The 18,983-nt window shown below is 43.2% G+C and overlaps 1 protein-coding gene across 1 annotated transcript in view; it reads left to right on the forward strand.

Moving 5' to 3' along the window:
• LOC127009127 (prostatic spermine-binding protein-like) overlaps positions 1–18,783 on the forward strand; it is a 35,548-nt gene extending 16,765 nt beyond the window's left edge. The window contains exons 2-3 of the mRNA XM_050881914.1: positions 16,304–16,363; positions 18,437–18,783. Coding sequence (XP_050737871.1) covers positions 16,304–16,363; positions 18,437–18,783 — 407 coding nt within the window. The remainder of the gene's footprint in view (positions 1–16,303; positions 16,364–18,436) is intronic.
• The last annotated feature ends 200 nt before the right edge of the window (positions 18,784–18,983 follow it).

Below are 18,983 nucleotides of genomic sequence, written 5' to 3' on the forward strand. Positions count from 1 at the left end.
GTTTGGCGACGTTGACAAAGAAGATTATTTACCGAAACACGCTCGTTGCCTCAACAGTGAAAAAAGTTACTGGCATTGGCAATTTTGGGGGCTCGAGTTAACGAGATGCATCAGAACCGGGCCAAAACTATAAACATTAATTAATTGTATGTATATTGCAGACCTTAAAATGGCAATAGGGTATAGCGATAGCATAAAATTCAATTAGCGGTGCCTTCAATGTTAAAAACTAATGGTTATGTAAAGATTGTTTTGTAACATTTTTCATGTGTTGGTCTTGGTCTCAATTAGTCTGTGCGTGTGTATGTATGTCGGCATGAGTCTGTTCTGTCTCTGTGTTTTATATATATATATATATATATATATATATATATATATATATATATATATATATATATATATATATATATATATATATATATATATATATATATATATATATATATATATATATATATATATATATATATATATATATATATATATATATATTTTCCGTGTTTGCATCAAGCATGAAATTGATTTTGTTTACAAGCTAATTACACAATTCTTGTATTGCGCTTAGTTACATGAAATGGATTGATGATATGTTCTTAAGTACTACGACTCAGCAGTGACACTCATCATATTTTCTTGTGTGTTTATGTGTGTGTGTGTGTGTGTGTGTGTGTGTGTGTGTGTGTGTGTGTGTGTGTGTGTGTGTGTGTGTGTGTGTGTGTGTGTGTGTGTGTGTGTGTGTATGAAGTCTGACCCTCTGCCACTGCAGTCCTCCCAGAGCCAAGCGTCCCCCAAATTATCTGGACCTTGCGGCTGTTTCTGTAAACAGGAGGCATTTCGTCCGCCTAAGGGTCCCAGTGGGTTGCTTCAAAGGCAGTCGTGGTTCCAGGAAACGCCGTGAGGCTGGAAATTACTTGGGGGAGCCTTGGCATATTGTGGCATGCTGTCTTAGATGTTCTTTTGCTGAGGTTTCTGAGATGTGGCGTCTCGGTCCACACAGTGTTTGTTTTCTTTCGCGTTTTAAGGTTCCCATTTTAAATCAGCTATACATGATTTAAGATTGCAGCTGCGTGAAGGCTTGGCTGGGTTCAACGTATAGAAGTGCAGTCGCCGGGAGAGTGAAGCGACGCGCCTCCAGACATAATGCTCCCCGTTAGTTTGTACTGCTTAGAGAGAGAAAAAAAAACTTGTTACTTTTATTATCAATCTTATATTCATTTCATGGCATTAATACGAGACCGGAGACCAGTCCATTCACAATATAGTACAACACAATATGAACATAATAACATCGTTACGCCGACACTTCGCACACAGAGCCTGACTCAACATGCTGCTCCTTTCTGGACGCACTACACATGCACATAAATTAATAAAGAAATAGATACTTAACATAAAAATACAAAACAAACAAAAGACTAAATAAATACGTATATACAGTGATATTAAAAATAAATATTAAAGAAAAATTAGAAGACACACATACACACACAAAAAAAAAATCAGTTCCGGACAAAAGAAAAGTGAAAGTCAGAGAAAGAACAAAAGACATTCATTATGGCATTACAACCCCTCCCACCCATACCTACACTCTCACTCTCTCACTCTCACTCTCTCTCTCTCTCTCTCTCTCTCTCTCTCTCTCTCTCTCTCTCTCTCTCTCTCTCTCTCTCTCTCTCTCTCTCTCTCTCTCTCTCTCTCTCTCTCTCTCTCTCTCTCTCACACACACACACACACACACACGGGTACAGGTAGAAACCATAACCCGACGGCCGGCTCACCTGGTTTGGTCTCAGGTAATCTAATTTATCCAAGGTTTTCTCGGCGCATCGGACTACGGCGGCAGAGGCGAGCGAGTGACGCTCCAAAGCTCTACCCAACTCCCCTGTCCTTCTGGCTCTGTATTCCTGCTTCCTATGTTTTTCCTTCCCACTCTCTTCCTTCTTTCCACACAGCTCATATATTCTTCCTCTCTTTACTCCCTCAGATTTCAGCTCTCCTTCCGATTTTCTTTCATTTACCCTTTCCACTATTTTCCTTCCTTCTCCTCAGTTCTTACTCTCCTGTTCCTGCTTCCCTCTTACCTTCCTTTATCCTTCAAACTCCCACCTTCACATTTACTACTATCTTTCTCAATGTATCTCTCCTCACCTAATGTTTTTTATTTAAGGTTTAAGTTACTCTGTTCATACCTCCATTTATTACCTTATTTACCTCCCTTGTTCCACTCATTTCCATAATTCTGCTGCCATCGAAGCCTCATTTCACCATCGCCCCTTCCTGTCTATCCTTCTCTATCTTTAAGCAGAGTTAAGAATTCATAATGAAGTTCACAGTCCCATTGCAGGACGTCTGTGGAAGTAGCTGGTGGTTCAAGAAATCTGTAGTTATTTTATGATTGGTTTTGCGTGGCATCGGCGGACAGAAGGGTAGAAGAGTTTGTGAGAGAGAGAGAGAGAGAGAGAGAGAGAGAGAGAGAGAGAGAGAGAGAGAATGTATGCAAATACTATCGAACTCAGATGTGAATAACAAACATTAACTGTGCCTGAAATATTGATTGAAATTTATGAAGCCACTGATAATAAGATATTCAAATCTGGATATACTATACGTAACGACTGGGTCTGTAAAACATGTTCGTGCACGTACTCAGGACGTGATGGTGGTAAAAGATGCAAGGCGGATTTTTTTTTCTTTTTTTTCGGCGCAGTAAATGAAGCAAACTTTATAATTATGTCCTGATGAAGTGAGAAGAATTAGTGCTGAGAGAACGAGGAGCAGATTCTGTTTCAATCTATTTCTCTATCTCTATCTTAATAAAAGCCTATTTCAATCCCTATCGCTACCTTAATACGTCTGCCTTAAGCTCTGTCTCTTTTTCTGTCTTTGTCTCTATCACAGTTCTTCCATGCCTCGTCCTTAGAGTACACATTCACCCAATACCCCACACACCTCAACATGCCAAGAAAATAGTTCCAACCACCTAATTCTCTCCACCGTACAACGTTCCCTCCATTTCACTTCTCATTTTCACCTCTCGATTTCCAAACCTATCAGTGGGAACGTCCAAATACCACTCCCTAGGTAATGATTTTCCCCAGTGTTGTGATTTCCCTAATGATCTAATTACGACGCGTGGATTCCAATTAGACCGGTACCTAGCAGATGAGATGAGCTGGATCGAAACTTATTTGTGAGGGAAGGACGGGTGACTGACATACACAGAATCAACGGGGCACACGGAAAATGTATGTGGAGAAGGTGAAAATGGGCCGTTAAGGGAGATGCTTTCTGATTATGTGCAAATGATAAAAGGGAAATATGAGGGAAATACTTTTTTTAAGGATGTACAATATAAAAATTATGTGGCTACAATTACAATATTAGAATACGAGTTCGAATACATGAGATTTCAAAGAATACGAAAGCAAATACACAGAAATACTGTGAATTAGAATGCAAATATGAATACATATTAAATATTCATTAATATATTTATTCGTCAAATAATAAATCAGTTTTCACTCAGCGTAGTACTGTACTATAGTCCATCGACTCTAACTTGAGCCCTGTGGCTTGGCCCGGGGAAACCCCCATTGTTTACAGATCTAGCGATGACCTGCGCATGGGGATCTGTCTCACTGTTAGTCTGTACGTTATCTATTTATGGAATATATACATATTCATAATACGACTACATGGTGTTATGAATGGTTTGGGATTAGAGGGAAAGACAACGACTTAGTAAACTTTCCATATCACTTGGCAACGTGCTCATGCGACGTTGCCGCCTGACGGACCTTGGCAACAGGCGCCAGGCCGCGCCATTCAGCGTCACGCCACAATGGACAACTCAAGTAGATCTCACCCTCGCGCCCTGCACAGCCATGCAAGAGAAAGAGAGAGAGAGAGAGAGAGAGAGAGAGGTAGCGACCCTCTCTGAGGAGAGTAATGGAGTGATGTGGCACCAGCGCGGTTTCGTGGGGAGTCCCTGAGTCGCGCCCAAGGGCTCAAGTTAAAATCGATAGACAATAAGGCTGTGAAAGGGTAAAAAATCGAATAAATTCGCAAAAAAAGACTGAAAACAAACCTATTTTTGAGTTCCTAACCATGAAACCCACTCATATTTTCAGAATTAAAAAAAATCTATTTAACAAATGATTTAGCCCTGCCAATGTGCTTTCCAATTTGATGCATAACATTTCCCAACTCCCAGTAGTTTCGTCGCTAGAGCTCAAAACGTAAACCCTTTTGAGAGCGATTTTGACGAACTCCAGACACTTTGCCGTTTTTGTCTAGTGTGGTATTGCTATTGCCTCCAGAAGGCTGTAATTTGGCATGTTGCCCCTCTTGGCAATGTAGTTTGACCAGCTTGAAGGAATTTTTGATAGCTCGATTCCACGTGTGTCGTCGAGCCTCCTCTTCCCACCTCCTTTACACCATCATTTCCTCCACAGCACATCCCAGGTTAGAGCAGCTCTGAGCATTCTTCTAGCGCCCACAAGCGCGCGCGCACACACACACACACACACACACACACACACACACACACACACACACGCACACGAGCTCGGGAGCCCCAGAGTTCCTGCCAATATCCTAACACTTCGACTAGTCACTACACCCTTGTGCTCCTGCTCGGGTAAAGTCTTTAGCTTCTCTCCCTTCACTCTCACCTCGTTAATCCTCGCGTTGCTCCGCTTCCCTTCCGCCTCTATTACACAAACACTTCACCAGATGACCAGCCAGCCAAGGGAGGAAGAGAGAGAGAGAGAGAGAGAGAGAGAGAGAGAGAGAGAGAGAGAGACTAAAGTCTGATCACGAACTGAGCTTGCGATCGCCAGCCAGTATCATCCAGGAGAGAGTTTGGAAGTCATAATCCAATCTATGGGAACTCACGTACAACTATTCAGGGGGGTGGGGGTTCAGTAAGCGCTCCTTGTCAGTAAAACCTTTTTTGGCCCTGATCAGGGGGAGAACTTCAGCCTGCCGGAGGACAGAGCCTGGCATGATATGCATTGCTCCACAGTATGAGTGTGTTTGCGTTTCGGTTTGAAATATATTGTGGCGAGAAGCTTCCGAAATAGGTACCTATTTAGACTATTGTAGGTAGTGACCAAATAGTATTTGTCTAGAAATATTTATAGATACCCAAGTTCGAGTAAGTTATAATATATATATATATATATATATATATATATATATATATATATATATATATATATATATATATATATATATATATATATATATATATATATATATATATATATATATATATATGAAATGCAAATAATAGTTTGCTTGGCAAGATGTTTCTTCATGACCGGATATTGCAAATATAGCTTAATTATTTTAAGATCAATAGTTCAATAACTGAATTCGCATCATGGAAAGCATCCTAAATGATTATTCAAAGGATGGTGCTGCGCTCTTGGTGGCGGCAATTGTCAGAACCATCGCTAACCTACCCCTTTACCACCAAGAATCAATCAATCTCTCTCTCTCTCTCTCTCTCTCTCTCTCTCTCTCTCTCTCTCTCTCTCTCTCTCTCTCTCTCTCTCTCTCTCTCTCTCTCTCTCTCTCTCTCTCTCTCTCTCTCTCTCTCTCTCTCTCTCTCTCTCTCTCTCTCTCTCTCTCTCTCTCTCTCTCTCTCTCCTCCCACTCTCACTCAACTTTCTCCTCACTCTCCCTTTCCTCGTTAACTTGTCGCATGCGTATACGTCACTTGAGCCTGAGTGGTGACCTGCTCCCCGAGGATTGCATGTGTTGCTTGCCTCGAAATATGGTGGCGTCGGAGGTATCTTCCCGCTATAGGTGAATCAGGCTCACTGCACTAAAGAACACCTGAATCATTGTCATAAAGTACCTTTCTTACTGGTGGTCAGAGTGATACCGTTAGAATAGTGAGAGTTGTATGGTGGTGGGTGGGTGTGGAAGTGGCTGCGGTTCATTGAGTTGTGTTGTGGTAGAGGAAACTGAAGAATACTAGTCCAAGAAAATTTCACAGATAAAAGATGCTGCATAATTTCAAGAGATTATGACATATATACATTTAAGAGGAGGGAATCCATTAGATGAGTGGCACTTTAAATATCATAATTGCTGTATCAACAAAGAGTGAAACGGAAGGACTGGTGTTAGTAAGGAAGAAAGATAAAAAGTGAAGGGCTGAAAATGGCAGAGAGAGAGAGAGAGAGAGAGAGAGAGAGAGAGAGAGAGAGAGAGAGAGAGAGAGAGAGAGAGAGAGAGAGAGAGAGAGAGAGAGAGAAAGAGAGAGAGAGAAATAAAGAAAAAATAGTCATACAGAAAGAAAAACAAATAAAAAGAGAGAAAGGAACAAAGCGACAAACACAGACAGACTGCCGGACATTTATAAACTCATTATTGGTCATTATAGACGCGAAATTGTACGTAAAACCCTCAGCTGGCGGTTCAGAAGATAATCATCCCGGCTTTCCCCTGAGTGGCCACGGCATTGTGTGTGTTCTGAGGAAATTAACTGGTGAAAGCAATTATTACGCACACACACACAGTCGACCGTACAGTGTCAAGACATGGGACACGGCGCTCCGTAGCTGTCACGGGTAGGCTTATTGGCCCTTGATCTTCCCACTCTCACACACCCCTCCTATCATTTTAAAGACTATTTCGTACGATGCAGGGAAAATATAGAGACACACAGTGACGGTACGGTGTGCTAATGATGCCGAGGAGGATAGTGTTGACTGAATGTATCGCCAGCGCCTGTCTGCATCGTCAACTACGCTTACACACCGGGGTTTACGCTAACAGGCTCACCCGGATGCTGGCAAAGGTCTGTTCAAGTCACAGTGCATTGTTAGAATCTCGTCTCTACGCACGATGCAAGGTTGTACAGAAGGTCCCCTAACCAAGGTAAATATAGTCTACCGACAGGTAAAATCATCCCCCCTCCCTCGCCCGTACCCGTGCCGTCAAAGAGTGGTATAGGTAAACTCCGCCCATACCCGTGACGTCAGAGTGGTATAGGTCTGGGTCTTGGACGTGGGTGAGCTTCTTCATTCAACGGAGCTCCCCGTTGTCTTGATTTATTTCTGTGTCGAGAAGGTTATTTATTCTTTTCATTGTCAACAGAATTGGTACACAATTTTTTTTTTTTGCCTCTTGTCACATGCTGTATGTGCTGTATGTGTGTAGAGAGGTTCCCCATGCACGTCCTGCAAGCCACTTCACGTCACGGGGTCAAGTTTGAGACTGAGCCGCTGTTAGCTCTGAAACCTCTCTTCCTACCCACGCTCTGACGTCAAACACACCCGCACTCAGAAGCGCAAGTTTAGAGCCAGCGTTTGTGGGGGACGATTTTACCTGTCGGTATACTATATTTACCTTGCCCCTAACCATATTTCCCAACCGAGCGTCAACCACCCTCGCCTCTATCCTAACCGGCCTATGACTTAGCACGTCATTACTAACCGTTAATCTGAATGACCTACACCCCGCCCCGCTATCAACTTTAACGTCTTGACCCAGCAACTGAACTGGGAATTAACTTATTTTTCAGCATCTTTCCGACAACTTAACGAAGCTGCCCTGCCTCAGCCCCACCACACTGCAAGGCACGCCATCTCCTCCTCATTCCTCCTACAAATCCATCATCCCACAGATATCTTGTTCACCAATCTCCTCCCCACTTATTTTTATAACTGCTTTATGATATGGTTTTTTTTTCTGAAAGCTTTTCCGTAAAATGTATTAATCTGTTTGCAATTGCACATTTTCAGGTAAACGGTTGTAAATACTGAATAAACAATTGATTTTCGGTATTATTATTATTCTCTCTCTCTCTCTCTCTCTCTCTCTCTCTGGCTCGCTAGCTCATTTAATCTTTCCTTTTCTCCTCTTCTTTGTTTCTTCTCATCTATTTTCCTTTCCCTGACTTTCATTGTTTTCAGCGTCAATTTCCGCCGCTGGCCTTAATTACAAGCTCCTCCTCCTCCTCCTCCTCCTTTTCTTGATCCTCCCCGATATCTTATACTTCCTTCTCCTTCTCCTCCTCCTCTTACTCCTCCCGATCTTCGTCTTTTTCTTCAATTTCCTCCTCCTCCTCCTCCTCCTCCTCTTCCTTTTCAATTTCCTCCTCCTTCTCTTCCTTTTCAATTTCCTCCTCCTCCTCCTCTTCCTCTTCAATTTCCTCCTCCTCCTCCTCTTCCTCTTACTCCTCCCGATCTTCGTCGTCCTCTTCATTTTCCTCTTTCTCCTTTTCCTCCTCTTCCTTCAGCACAAACAACAGACTTCAGTCCCTTTGCTCACAAGAAAACGTCCAGTTCGCTAACTTGTGGAACAATTTTTACTACGATTCAGACTTGTTCCTTCCTGATGGCATCCACTTAAACCCTGTTGGAGCAACCCGTTTCGGGAGGCTGCTCTGTGACCAAGTGGCTCTTCGAAAGCCAAAAAACGCGGAGGCGAGAACACCAGCAGCTTCACCGTAAGGGAGTACTCAGCCTGCAAAACCCCCCGACTCGAATCACATTAAAGCTTGCTATGTAAACTCTCGTAGCCTACGTAACAAATGTGAAGACTTAGAAGTCCTCGCAGCAACAAATCATTACCACATCATCGGAGTCACAAAACAAAATCATCCTTGCATAAAAGAGGAGATAGTAACCGCTCCTCGTCAACGGGGTGGGTGGGGCTCGAATCTCAACCCGCCAGAAGATGGGTGGAGCAATGGGTTGATAATTATTCAACAAACAAAATAACAAGAAGAGCGTAAAAACGTAAAAACCGTTAATATTATTTTAGTATAAAGTTACGTATTAATTAGGTTTTCATTAACTGGCATCATTAATGGAGATTGGTAATTAAAATCTTATTCCCCCTCCCTTTGGTGTTTTGCTTAACATATCGTTACTTACTAGGGCCCCCTGTTTTCCAGGAATTATTGCCCTTATTACGTCAGCAACTAAGTTCTTAATAACTATATTGCGGAAGTAATTACTCGGGGGTCAGCTTTATTTTCCCCTAGTCGTCAGACCAACCAAATTATGAAGGGTGAGAGGCAGTCCCTTCACGTCCCCTTCCCGTGTTACAACGCATCCTCCAAGGTGATCTGATTCCCTTAAATGCGCACGTAACACTATCTCCTACCCAAAATGTCCCCTCTACAATGCAACTATGGATCCGCAGGTCGCCGTGGCTGCCGCGCGTATTAAGAACATAAGAACATAGGGATGCAGATATGCTGAATGGGTATTGCGCTCTGGGTCGAAACAAAGGCTTCGAGTAGAGATTTCCTGGCCAGACTAAAAATAGCAAATTACACCATGAGAAGTGTATCGATCACAGGAAATTACGGGTCAATGCGTCAGTAGCTTCACAACATGATACATTATGAATGCACAATTCATATCAGATGAATTCTATGACAGACAGTGTTTAAGAGGAGTTTTCTTAAGCATGTAAGCGAGTTTCTTGAGGGAAGCATGTAGAGTTATATGAAAATATGTATAATGATGAGAGATACGTAGATTAAATAGGCATACTGAACTTGCACAAGAGATATCAGGATCACGTGGGTGGTTCTAGATTATAGTCAACTCTTCCTTCCAAATGTAATTTCACATAATTGCAAGTAACCATCCTATGGGGGCTCTGCCACCCTCCACCTCCGATTCTAAACGTGAGTTTGTCAACAATTGTCATCAATCATATGGTGGAACCTGTCAGTAGTAAAAGTGAGTAGAACCACCCCTAGTCATAACACTAGTGATGTAAGTTGATTTGTGATTTGATTTGGTTGGGGTTGGTGTGTGTGTGTGTGTGTGTGTGTGTGTGTGTGTGTGTGTGTGTGTGTGTGTGTGTGTGTGTGTGTGTGTGTGTGTGTGTGTGTGTGTGTGTGTGTGTGTGTGTGTGTGTGTGTGTTTATTTCTTGCAAAACTGCAATTTATGGCAGACGGAATCACGCCCCCCCTGTATCCAGTTCATGTCCCCCCAGGGGTGCGAGCTCCCCAGTTTGGGAACCACAAATCTAGATAGTCCTCGTCACTATGTTCATCCATGAAACTCCACACACTTCATTCATTTGTTTTTCTCCACAATAAAATCTCCTCTTTCGCATTGTCAACAGATTAACAGACATGTAAAAATTTACCCGCTATGAAACTTGCAGTGCACAATGCCATGTTGTGAAGGCTCCCATGTCTCTGAGGTCGTATAGAACCAATAATAATAACTGTGGAGGGAATCGCCCATTTCATCTAAATATTACCCTTCATCTATTATGAAATGTAGATCTGCATAAGCAGTGTCGTGTGGATGGGAGGGTGTTTGGGAGTATAAGGACGAGCACCTTCAGATTGTTTTGTTCTGTGGAGGGGATGGATGATGAAGGATTGACAGTGAACGAGTATGAAGTGAAGCGTGAAAGGGAATGAGATGGACCGGAAATAATTATGGAGTGGAAAACTGTGAGGGTTAAGAGAATGACGCGGAACAAGGTGGAATGCAGTAATTTTGTCCCTTGGCCGTTCCATGAGGAATTACGAAGTCAGACAAAAGAGGGTATTCAGGTAAGTAATGATAAAAGTTGCACTGTAGCAAAGAATATGAATGACTTTAAAGTCGACGGAACGGACACTGTTTTTCTTTCAATGTAGTGAAACAGATTCAGTATTCACCGTGTGGAGAACATACTTTGACAGACTGTTTTCATTCATTTCTCCAGCAATAATAAATAACCTTAGTATCCGTGAATGTTCTTTCATGGGTAGGGGAAGAAACACCCCACTCCGCCACCACGGCCCGAGTCGAGATCAGCTGATTAGGGACAGGACAGAATGACGTTAGTGCTACTCGTTTATACTTTTTCTTCCTCCCCACACACTGCCACCTTACGTGCGTCACACCCCATGTCCTTTCCAACACACACCCTTTAATCTCACGCCACCTTTCATTCCTCTTCATTCTTTTTCTGCTTTATGCGCTTTAGTATCTCAGTTCCCTTTGTTTTCCTCTCTCCCATCCATGTTTTAGCCCTCGCGTTCTCTCTCGCCATATTCTGTTCTTTCTTCAGGTCCCCTCTCACCTGCTCCTCGCACTTTCTCCCCTACTATTTCAGTCGTCCATTCTCAAATCCCCTGACAACGCCAGCTTGCCTTTAACAGAATATGAAATAGCACATATGATATGTCACTCACATTGATGCGCACACTCACGCGAATGCACGCATGGGCACCCACGTACGAGCGCGTGCACACACACACACACACACACACACACACACACACACACACACTATTATCCTGAAAAAATACACCATCTTAAACAGGCCAACAACAGACAGTGGTATCACAAGGTCAGGTCTCTTTGTGGACTCTGCAAACATTCACCCTCCTTCCCATGCGCTTCACATTTATCACCTGACCGAGCGGCCGAGGAGATAAATACCCATTTCGCGGGTCTCTGTCAAAGCCTCCCAAAACTTGATCTCACCGCCCTCCCCGCATACCTACCATCCCCCTCCCCATCCCCCTCCGTCCAGGAGGCTGACGTTTTCAATAAAATAAAGAAATTAAGGACGCACAGAGCTACCACGCCCACTGACCTACCAATCAAAATCTATAAGGAATTTGCCCCTGAACTTGCCACCGCCATTTGCTCCATAATAAATGCTTCACTTGAACTAAACACTTGCCCTAGCGACTGGAAAACTTCCTTTGTCACTCCCATCCCCAAAACTTCCAGCCCGCAGTCCCTTAATGACCTAAGGCCAATCGCCATCACTCCCATTCCCAGCCTCATTTGTGAAGATTTTATTTTTAACTGGGCTTATGATGATATTAGTAGCCTCATAGACATCCAACAGTTTGGCAACATGAAGCACTCCTCCACAAAATATGACTGCGTATGACTTGACTTGGTATATACAGAAGACTTTGCTTCATTTATTCAATATCTGTGTTTTGTTCAATAGGCTATCTGAGTTATATCAATTATGTTTCCATTAAAGTATGTTAAGTAACATGCGTTGTTGTTGTAATATATCTTTCGGTTTATTACGTATAGCTAATAATGAGTCAGCATAATTTTAGCATAATTTGTTATATCATTTAGCACATTTTGGGTAGAGTTTGCATATTTTCACAGCACGTCTAGCACATTTTCGTCCTGACGATTTGGTAACACTGGTCAGGGGAGGTCTCCAGTCTCCTCGCTCTCTCTCTGTGACGGGCTGTGGTGTTGTGCGGTGGTCGGGCGGACCACGGTAGTGGAGAACCACGAGGGTGAGTAGCACGTGGGCGTGAGGCCGAGGAGGAGAGATAAAAGGCGAGTTGTGGGTGTGTGAAGGTGAGTGTTTGGAGTCAGAGAGATTTAGCGAGTGAGGTTTAGGCCACGTGAGCAAGGAAGACCTATCTGTACTTGTGTTTGTGGTCTACCTTTTCCCGCGTTGTTTTTCCTTAAAAATAACTAAGCCCGAGAACCTGGGATGAGGGAGTTAGGGGACCTTAACACTATTATAATAAACAATAGCAATAGCGGTGGTGACAGGCAACCTCTCGCGGGAAAACCCTGCTTCAGTCTTTTCCTTGCTTCCTTTCTCTAAATTTCCCTCATTTTCCCACATTCCTCCAGCCTCGGTGCAGTATTCTTTTTTTCTTTTTTTACAATCTCGAAGAAAATTACTCGTTTGATGCTATCTTTTCCTCCTCCCAAGAATGCTGCTTATCAAAATATTTCGAGATTGTGTGTGTGTGTGTGTGTGTGTGTGTGTGTGTGTGTGTGTGAGAGAGAGAGAGAGAGAGAGAGAGAGAGAGAGAGAGAAGGTGGGGGAGGGGCAAAATCTGGAGTGTGAGGGCGGGACAGCAGGAGCGAGAGAGAGTCGAGGCAAGGGGAGAGAGAGGCATGTTACTTCAAGGGTAAGGAGAGCCAAGGCGTCCCGTTACTACACAACCGAGGTCATCTCCAGCCTCTTCTGTAATTTGAGTCCCGCCATTCCTTCTCCCTCATCCTTTACAATTCTTGTCTACACTGCGAAGGACTAAAAAAAAAAAAATCTGCATCATTATAATTTATATCTGATCATTTCCATTTTTTTCCCCGTCATTTTTTGTGGCGTCCGCCTGCTTTTGCCCCGAAGCTACTCCTTTCGTTTCCCACCCTTTGTCAGGCAATTTCAATTTACTATCTTTCTTGGTTTATCTTTTCTTCCTCTTCTCTTTCGTATCTTCTTACCAATTCATCTGTGTCCACTCGACTCTACTCTTAACCTTCTTCTCTTCTCAACCCTTTTATGAACTTTCAGCATAAACTTCATATTTATTCCTCTCTCTGCACTCTTCACTTTTCCCTCTTAGAAATCCGGCTTTCTCTCCTCTCTTCCACTATTCTCGACTGTCTACTCGCCGGGTTTTCTTCTAAGTTTTCTTTCCTCGGAATTCAGTTCCCCTCTCTCACCTCCTCTCCCAACTCTTCTTTGCAAAAACTCCCATGTCCATAAATAATCTTTCCTTTCAAAGCGAACGGCTTTTAAGTATAATCGTTTCGCTTATTCATAACAGCACAACAATCAAGTTCGCCGAATTGAGGCATCAGAGGAACTCAAAAATATCTTCAAAACAATTCTTGAATAAACACGGGATAATTTGCACGATGAGAGTTCGGGGAATGACGGAGATTCAAGATTCAGAAAGTAAATGATTCATCCGTTACTGCATGCTTGAATATTTTAAAATGTCAGTGAAATCTGAATCCTAAGAGAAATATGCATGAAAAGAAACACATACTCTTAAAATCACGAGGGGAAAATAAACGGGAGAACACGATCCTGAGGACTCAAACAATTCAGTAGAGGTGACGGCGACGAAGGAAAAAATTCAGGAGGCGAGGAAAACGAGAAATGTAGGAAGAAATAGACGTGGAAGTGAAAGACGGAGGAAAGGAGGGAACACTACCAGAGGAAAAGCAAAAACATTTCCGAATATATCTATGTAACTCCAACTCCATATCTTGATGAGTTGCCTCCACGAGAAACATATGTACGAGAATATATGGTGATGATTATGAACGCCCAGAATAATAATGAAAAAAACAAAAATTCAAAAGGCCTTACCTGAAGACCTCCTCCACCTGTACGCTTTTGTTCCACTAAGTCAGCAAACAAAAGTCAGGCTAGCATTCTTTACGCAGCCCGAGGGAAGTAGGGGGAAGCGGAGGGAGGAGGAGGAGGAGGAGGAAGCATGCTTCACTAATTATTCCGTGTGTGATGGTTCTCCCTTTTGAAGCCAGGCAAAGAGAAATGGCCCGGCATGCTGTTTGTCTCTTCAGGCTCCTTTTACCTTCCCTTCAACGTGCTAAGAAAACACGGGATTACACGCCGCTAAGGATGAAGGGAGCGGGGGATGAGGAAGATAATGAAAGGATAAGGGACGAAAAGGAGCTAGTAAATATATGATGAGGGGTAAGGAAAAGCGACTAGGGCCAAGAACATATGTGAGGGAAATACAGACAAGACCACTGAACTTACAAAGGAAAGACAAAGTACCGAGAGAAAACTGCCTGTGTGGTCTGGTTATCTATGTAATTTTATGTAATTCTCTCTCTCTCTCTCTCTCGGCAGTCCATGCAGAGCAATACTTGAGATTCTGAAATAACATTAAAATTTCGATTCAAATCGAGAGAGAGAGAGACGAATGAAAGGAAAACGGCAGGTCGGTAAATGAGGGAATATGTTGGAGAAGTCATTACAAGGACGAAGAATATAAGCAATGCGAAGTATGAAGGATAAATGTTAAGCGAAATTAATGGGAAGAGAAATGCAGGTAGAGTGAGTCCGAACGTCATATCAGGAATAGACAGAGGAAAATATATTAGCTTGCAAAACTAGTTCTGTGTGAAACACCGTCAAAATATTACTGTACTATTGAAAAAAAGGTGGTGAGGAACGAGGTGTCACGACTTGACCTTTTCCCTCGACTTTCCTACCTCCCTCCTCGCTCATTAAAAATTGGAATCTTCCCTTTCCTCATTTTGTCTTTCCTTACATATCATTGTTCATCGCGTTACATACCCTAGAATTCCACAACAGAATCAGGAAAATTCTACATAAAAGTTGACTAAAAAAATAAGTAAAAATGGCTTAAGTATAATCTTCGGATAATGGATTTTTTTGTGTGTACTTAATTTGTGGAGCAGGTTATTAAAGCAACGAACAAATGGAGCAAGAGGGAAATTATGTTACGAATTGTTTAACATGATTTGCAAGAATTTATAATCGAATAAAAAGAACAGATGATGGCCTTAAGTAGACGTATTATGTGTTACTCAGCAATTAACAAATGGTGTAATCATTTCCTTATTCAGTTAAATTACAAACTAAAAACTCAGAAGTGGTTAATACAAAAAATTATGGTGGTAGTGGCTGAGGTATTTGTAGAGATGACGACGATGACTACAAAGATACATGTGAAGGGAAGGAAATGAGGGCTAGTGTATGTAATTCTCTCTCTCTCTCTCTCTCTCTCTCTCGCTCTCGCTCTCTCTCTCTCTCTCTCTCTCTCTCTCTCTCTCTCTCTCTCGACAACATTCCGCATTCACCACACTCCTAATTCTTTTCCCTTCCATTCCGTCCACTCTGGCCCTCGCGTCGCACTCCTCAGACAACTAAACTTCGGTACTGCCATATATGTACCTTCACTATTACTGTGCCGTCAGTGGCTCTCCGTTCACGTAATGCTTAAACTTTTTACCTTCGGAAGAGAATGTTTTATGACTGACGGACGCATTTTTTTCTTCTTCAAAGTATTGCTGCAAGGAAGACGAATTTTGCCTCAAGAAAAAAGCCAAAGCGGGTGCCAGTGGGAAACTTTACTCCCTTATACTTTTAACCGACTCTCCTTTGTTGACGTGAGACTATAGACATGAAACACACGAGGCAAAGCTTTCAGTCTAGTACTTTTTTTCTTGTTCTTTCCCTCCCACTTCTTTTCCCTCCTCCCCTTTTACTTTTTTCTCTCTTACCTCTGCTGCTGCTGCTGCAATCACATCATCACCTCCTTTTCCTGTCCCCTCACTTTTTCACACTCATTTTTCTATTATTTTTCTTATTCTTTCTTTTCCTTATTCCTTATTCCTTCCTTCTCGTTTCTACTCCTCCTCCTCCTTTCCCTTCTCTTCCTCCTTCTCATCCTCCTCCTCCTCCTCCTCCCCATCCGCCTTCTCCTCCCTATCCTCATTCTTATCCTCCTCTCGTCATCACACATCGCTGAGCTCATCTTCCCTCAGGCTCTCAAGATGTTTTCACCCCTTGCCTCCCCTCATTCCCTAGACATTTTGTCCTCGGGCTATGCCACCACAGCCTCCTCAAGCCCCTCGCGTCCCCTCTTTCGTACGCCTGACGACGCTTAAAACCTCAAAACACTGTTTTGTTGACGCCGACACCAAAGTCGACGTCTGCTAGGAGAGTGACCTGCCGTTTATGACGTTGTCCTGCACTCCTAAGAGGTGTTTGCTGTACATTTACGCCTACCTTGTGCTACGGAGGTTACCCTTTCTCTTTCTGGGGACGGAGTAAGGAAAGTGGGAAGGCAGGAGGAAGAGATGTAAAAGACTAAATATGGGCGGTAGGATGGGAGGTAGTATGAATGGAAGAGGAGAGGCAGATCTCTATAAAACAACTTTCAATATGATGGTGAAAGAAAAGGAAAGAAGGGGCAGGAAAAGGGAACAGAAATACAGGCGCGGAAAGATTACGAACAGACAGAAAAGAAAATTGAAGTGGATCTCCTGTAACTCTGATTTTGAAAGGCAAGAGTTAAGAATATTGAAGAACTAGCAGGAAGTTACAAGGAAATCAAATCAAGGTAGGCCAGACATCATCTCGCACTGAGTCAGTGAAGTAAACCTCGCCAGGGTGACACTGATTGCGATGCATGGTGAGGCTGAGGGAAATAGAGTGGACTGACTGGGAAGAAATGGAAGGCAAACTGGCGGCAGGGAAGGTGGAAGGGTTTGAGAGGACTGATATTTATGGGGGGAGAGTAATACGAGGGGAAGGGGTAGTGGGAGAAATAGGCAATGGAAAGAAGGATCGGTAGAAAATAAGATGGAAATGAGAGAATATGACGTAAAAAAAATATATATAGCGGCACGGGAAAAGCAAATGTTGTGAGGAGAAGTAAAATAAGTAAAAAATGATGTGGACAATTAAGAACATTATGAGAAGGAGGAGCAGCATTTACGTTAACGAGTAAGAAAAGAAAGACAAGCAATTTATGATACCGAGTTCTTTTAAGACACAAACTAAATCAGAAAAGTTTCTACACATACAAACGTCAGTCACTGTACACGTGCGTATGTGAAGCCACTAAACATATATCGCTTTGTCTGTCAAGCTGTGGTGTGTGTGTATGGGGGGGGGGGGGGTAGTGGGGGGGGGGGAGAGAGAGAGAGAGAGAGAGAGAGAGAGAGAGAGAGAGAGAGAGTTATCTTGGTCTCCCTCTTAGATCCTTTGTATGGCCTCTGTCTACCCACATGTCTTTGTCCTTTCAACCTCCTGACCATCCCTCTCTTTGCCTGTCTTCCATTGTTTGCTAGGGACAGTTTTAAGTATTTCCATTATTCGTTCTTTCTTTTCTCAACCTTTATCTTTCTCTCCGGCCTGGATCCCCTCGCCTCTCGTTAATACGTGCCAGGGCCTCTGCCTTAAGGTGTGCTCAGTGGACTTGGGACATTTATCTTTCCGCCCTCCAACTTCGTGTTCGTGTCTTGCTGAGCCTGCCATCACCACTCCCTCACACTCCTTCACATTTTCGCCTCGATTTTCCTCCTCTTCCGTCCTCCCTCCTGCAACCTTCCCTTCCGTCCCGTTCGCTCCTCCACACCTTGTAACATTTATCACTCAACACACTTTAAAATCTCCCAGCATGATATAGAAAAATATTGAAAAATACATGCAAGAAAAACTTCAAATTATGTAAAAGTAAACAGGAAAAGTAAAATTATATAAATCTGACGCGTACCTAATTTGTGAAGAGAAAAAAAACAGCCAACAAATGCCAAAAAAAAGGAAAACTGTTACGCGTAGCTATATCATAATTTGAAATGTTTTTATATCAGTGGAAAGGAATGGTCGATGGCCTTACGTGAATGTGTTTGCGTGATAGCCAGCAATGAACAAAGGCGTAATCCGTTCCATTTTTCTTTCAAACCTAAAAACTCATAAAAAAAACTTTCAATTACTAAAAGTGAGGGGGGTGGCGGCGGTACTGATGGAGGAGTGATGGCGGTGGTGGTTGTGGTGGCGAAGGTGATGATGATGACTGACGATAATGAGGAAGGGGAAGAGGGGAGAAGGGAAGAGGAGGAGGAGGAGGAGGAGGTTACGAGGGCAAGGAAGAGGAGGAGAAGGAGGAAGAAAAGGAGAAAGATGACTACGATAGCGACGACGACGACGAAGAAGAAAACGACGACGGAGGCAACGACGAAGACGAAAACGGAGACAACGACGAAGACGGAGACAACAACGAAGACGAAGACAACAACGAAGACGGAGACAACGACGAAGACGGAGACAACGACGAAGACGGAGACAACGACGAAGACGAAGACAACGACGAAAACGAAGACAGAGACAGCGACGAAGACAACGACGAAGACAACGACGAAGACGAAAACAACGACGAAGACGAAGACAACGAAGACGGAGACAACGACGAAGACGAAGACGACGAAGACTACAATGACGACGACGAAGACAGCAACGACAACGACGACAAAGAGGAAGATATGTGTGAAGGGAAGTCATAGAGGGCCAGCATGCGCAGCCTCCTGAACCTCTCTCTCCCTCACCCTAGACAATATTCCGCACCCTACCTTGTCATTTCCTCTCGCTTCGTTCCCGCCACTCCTGCCCACGCGTCGCACTTCGCAGGCAACCTAAACTGTGCACTGCGTCAAGGATCCATATAAAATACACCTTTATTATTCATTTGCTGTTAAAAGTTATG

This window comes from Eriocheir sinensis, chromosome 39 (genome assembly GCF_024679095.1).
Source record: "Eriocheir sinensis breed Jianghai 21 chromosome 39, ASM2467909v1, whole genome shotgun sequence".
In the NCBI taxonomy this organism is placed as follows: domain Eukaryota; kingdom Metazoa; phylum Arthropoda; class Malacostraca; order Decapoda; family Varunidae; genus Eriocheir; species Eriocheir sinensis.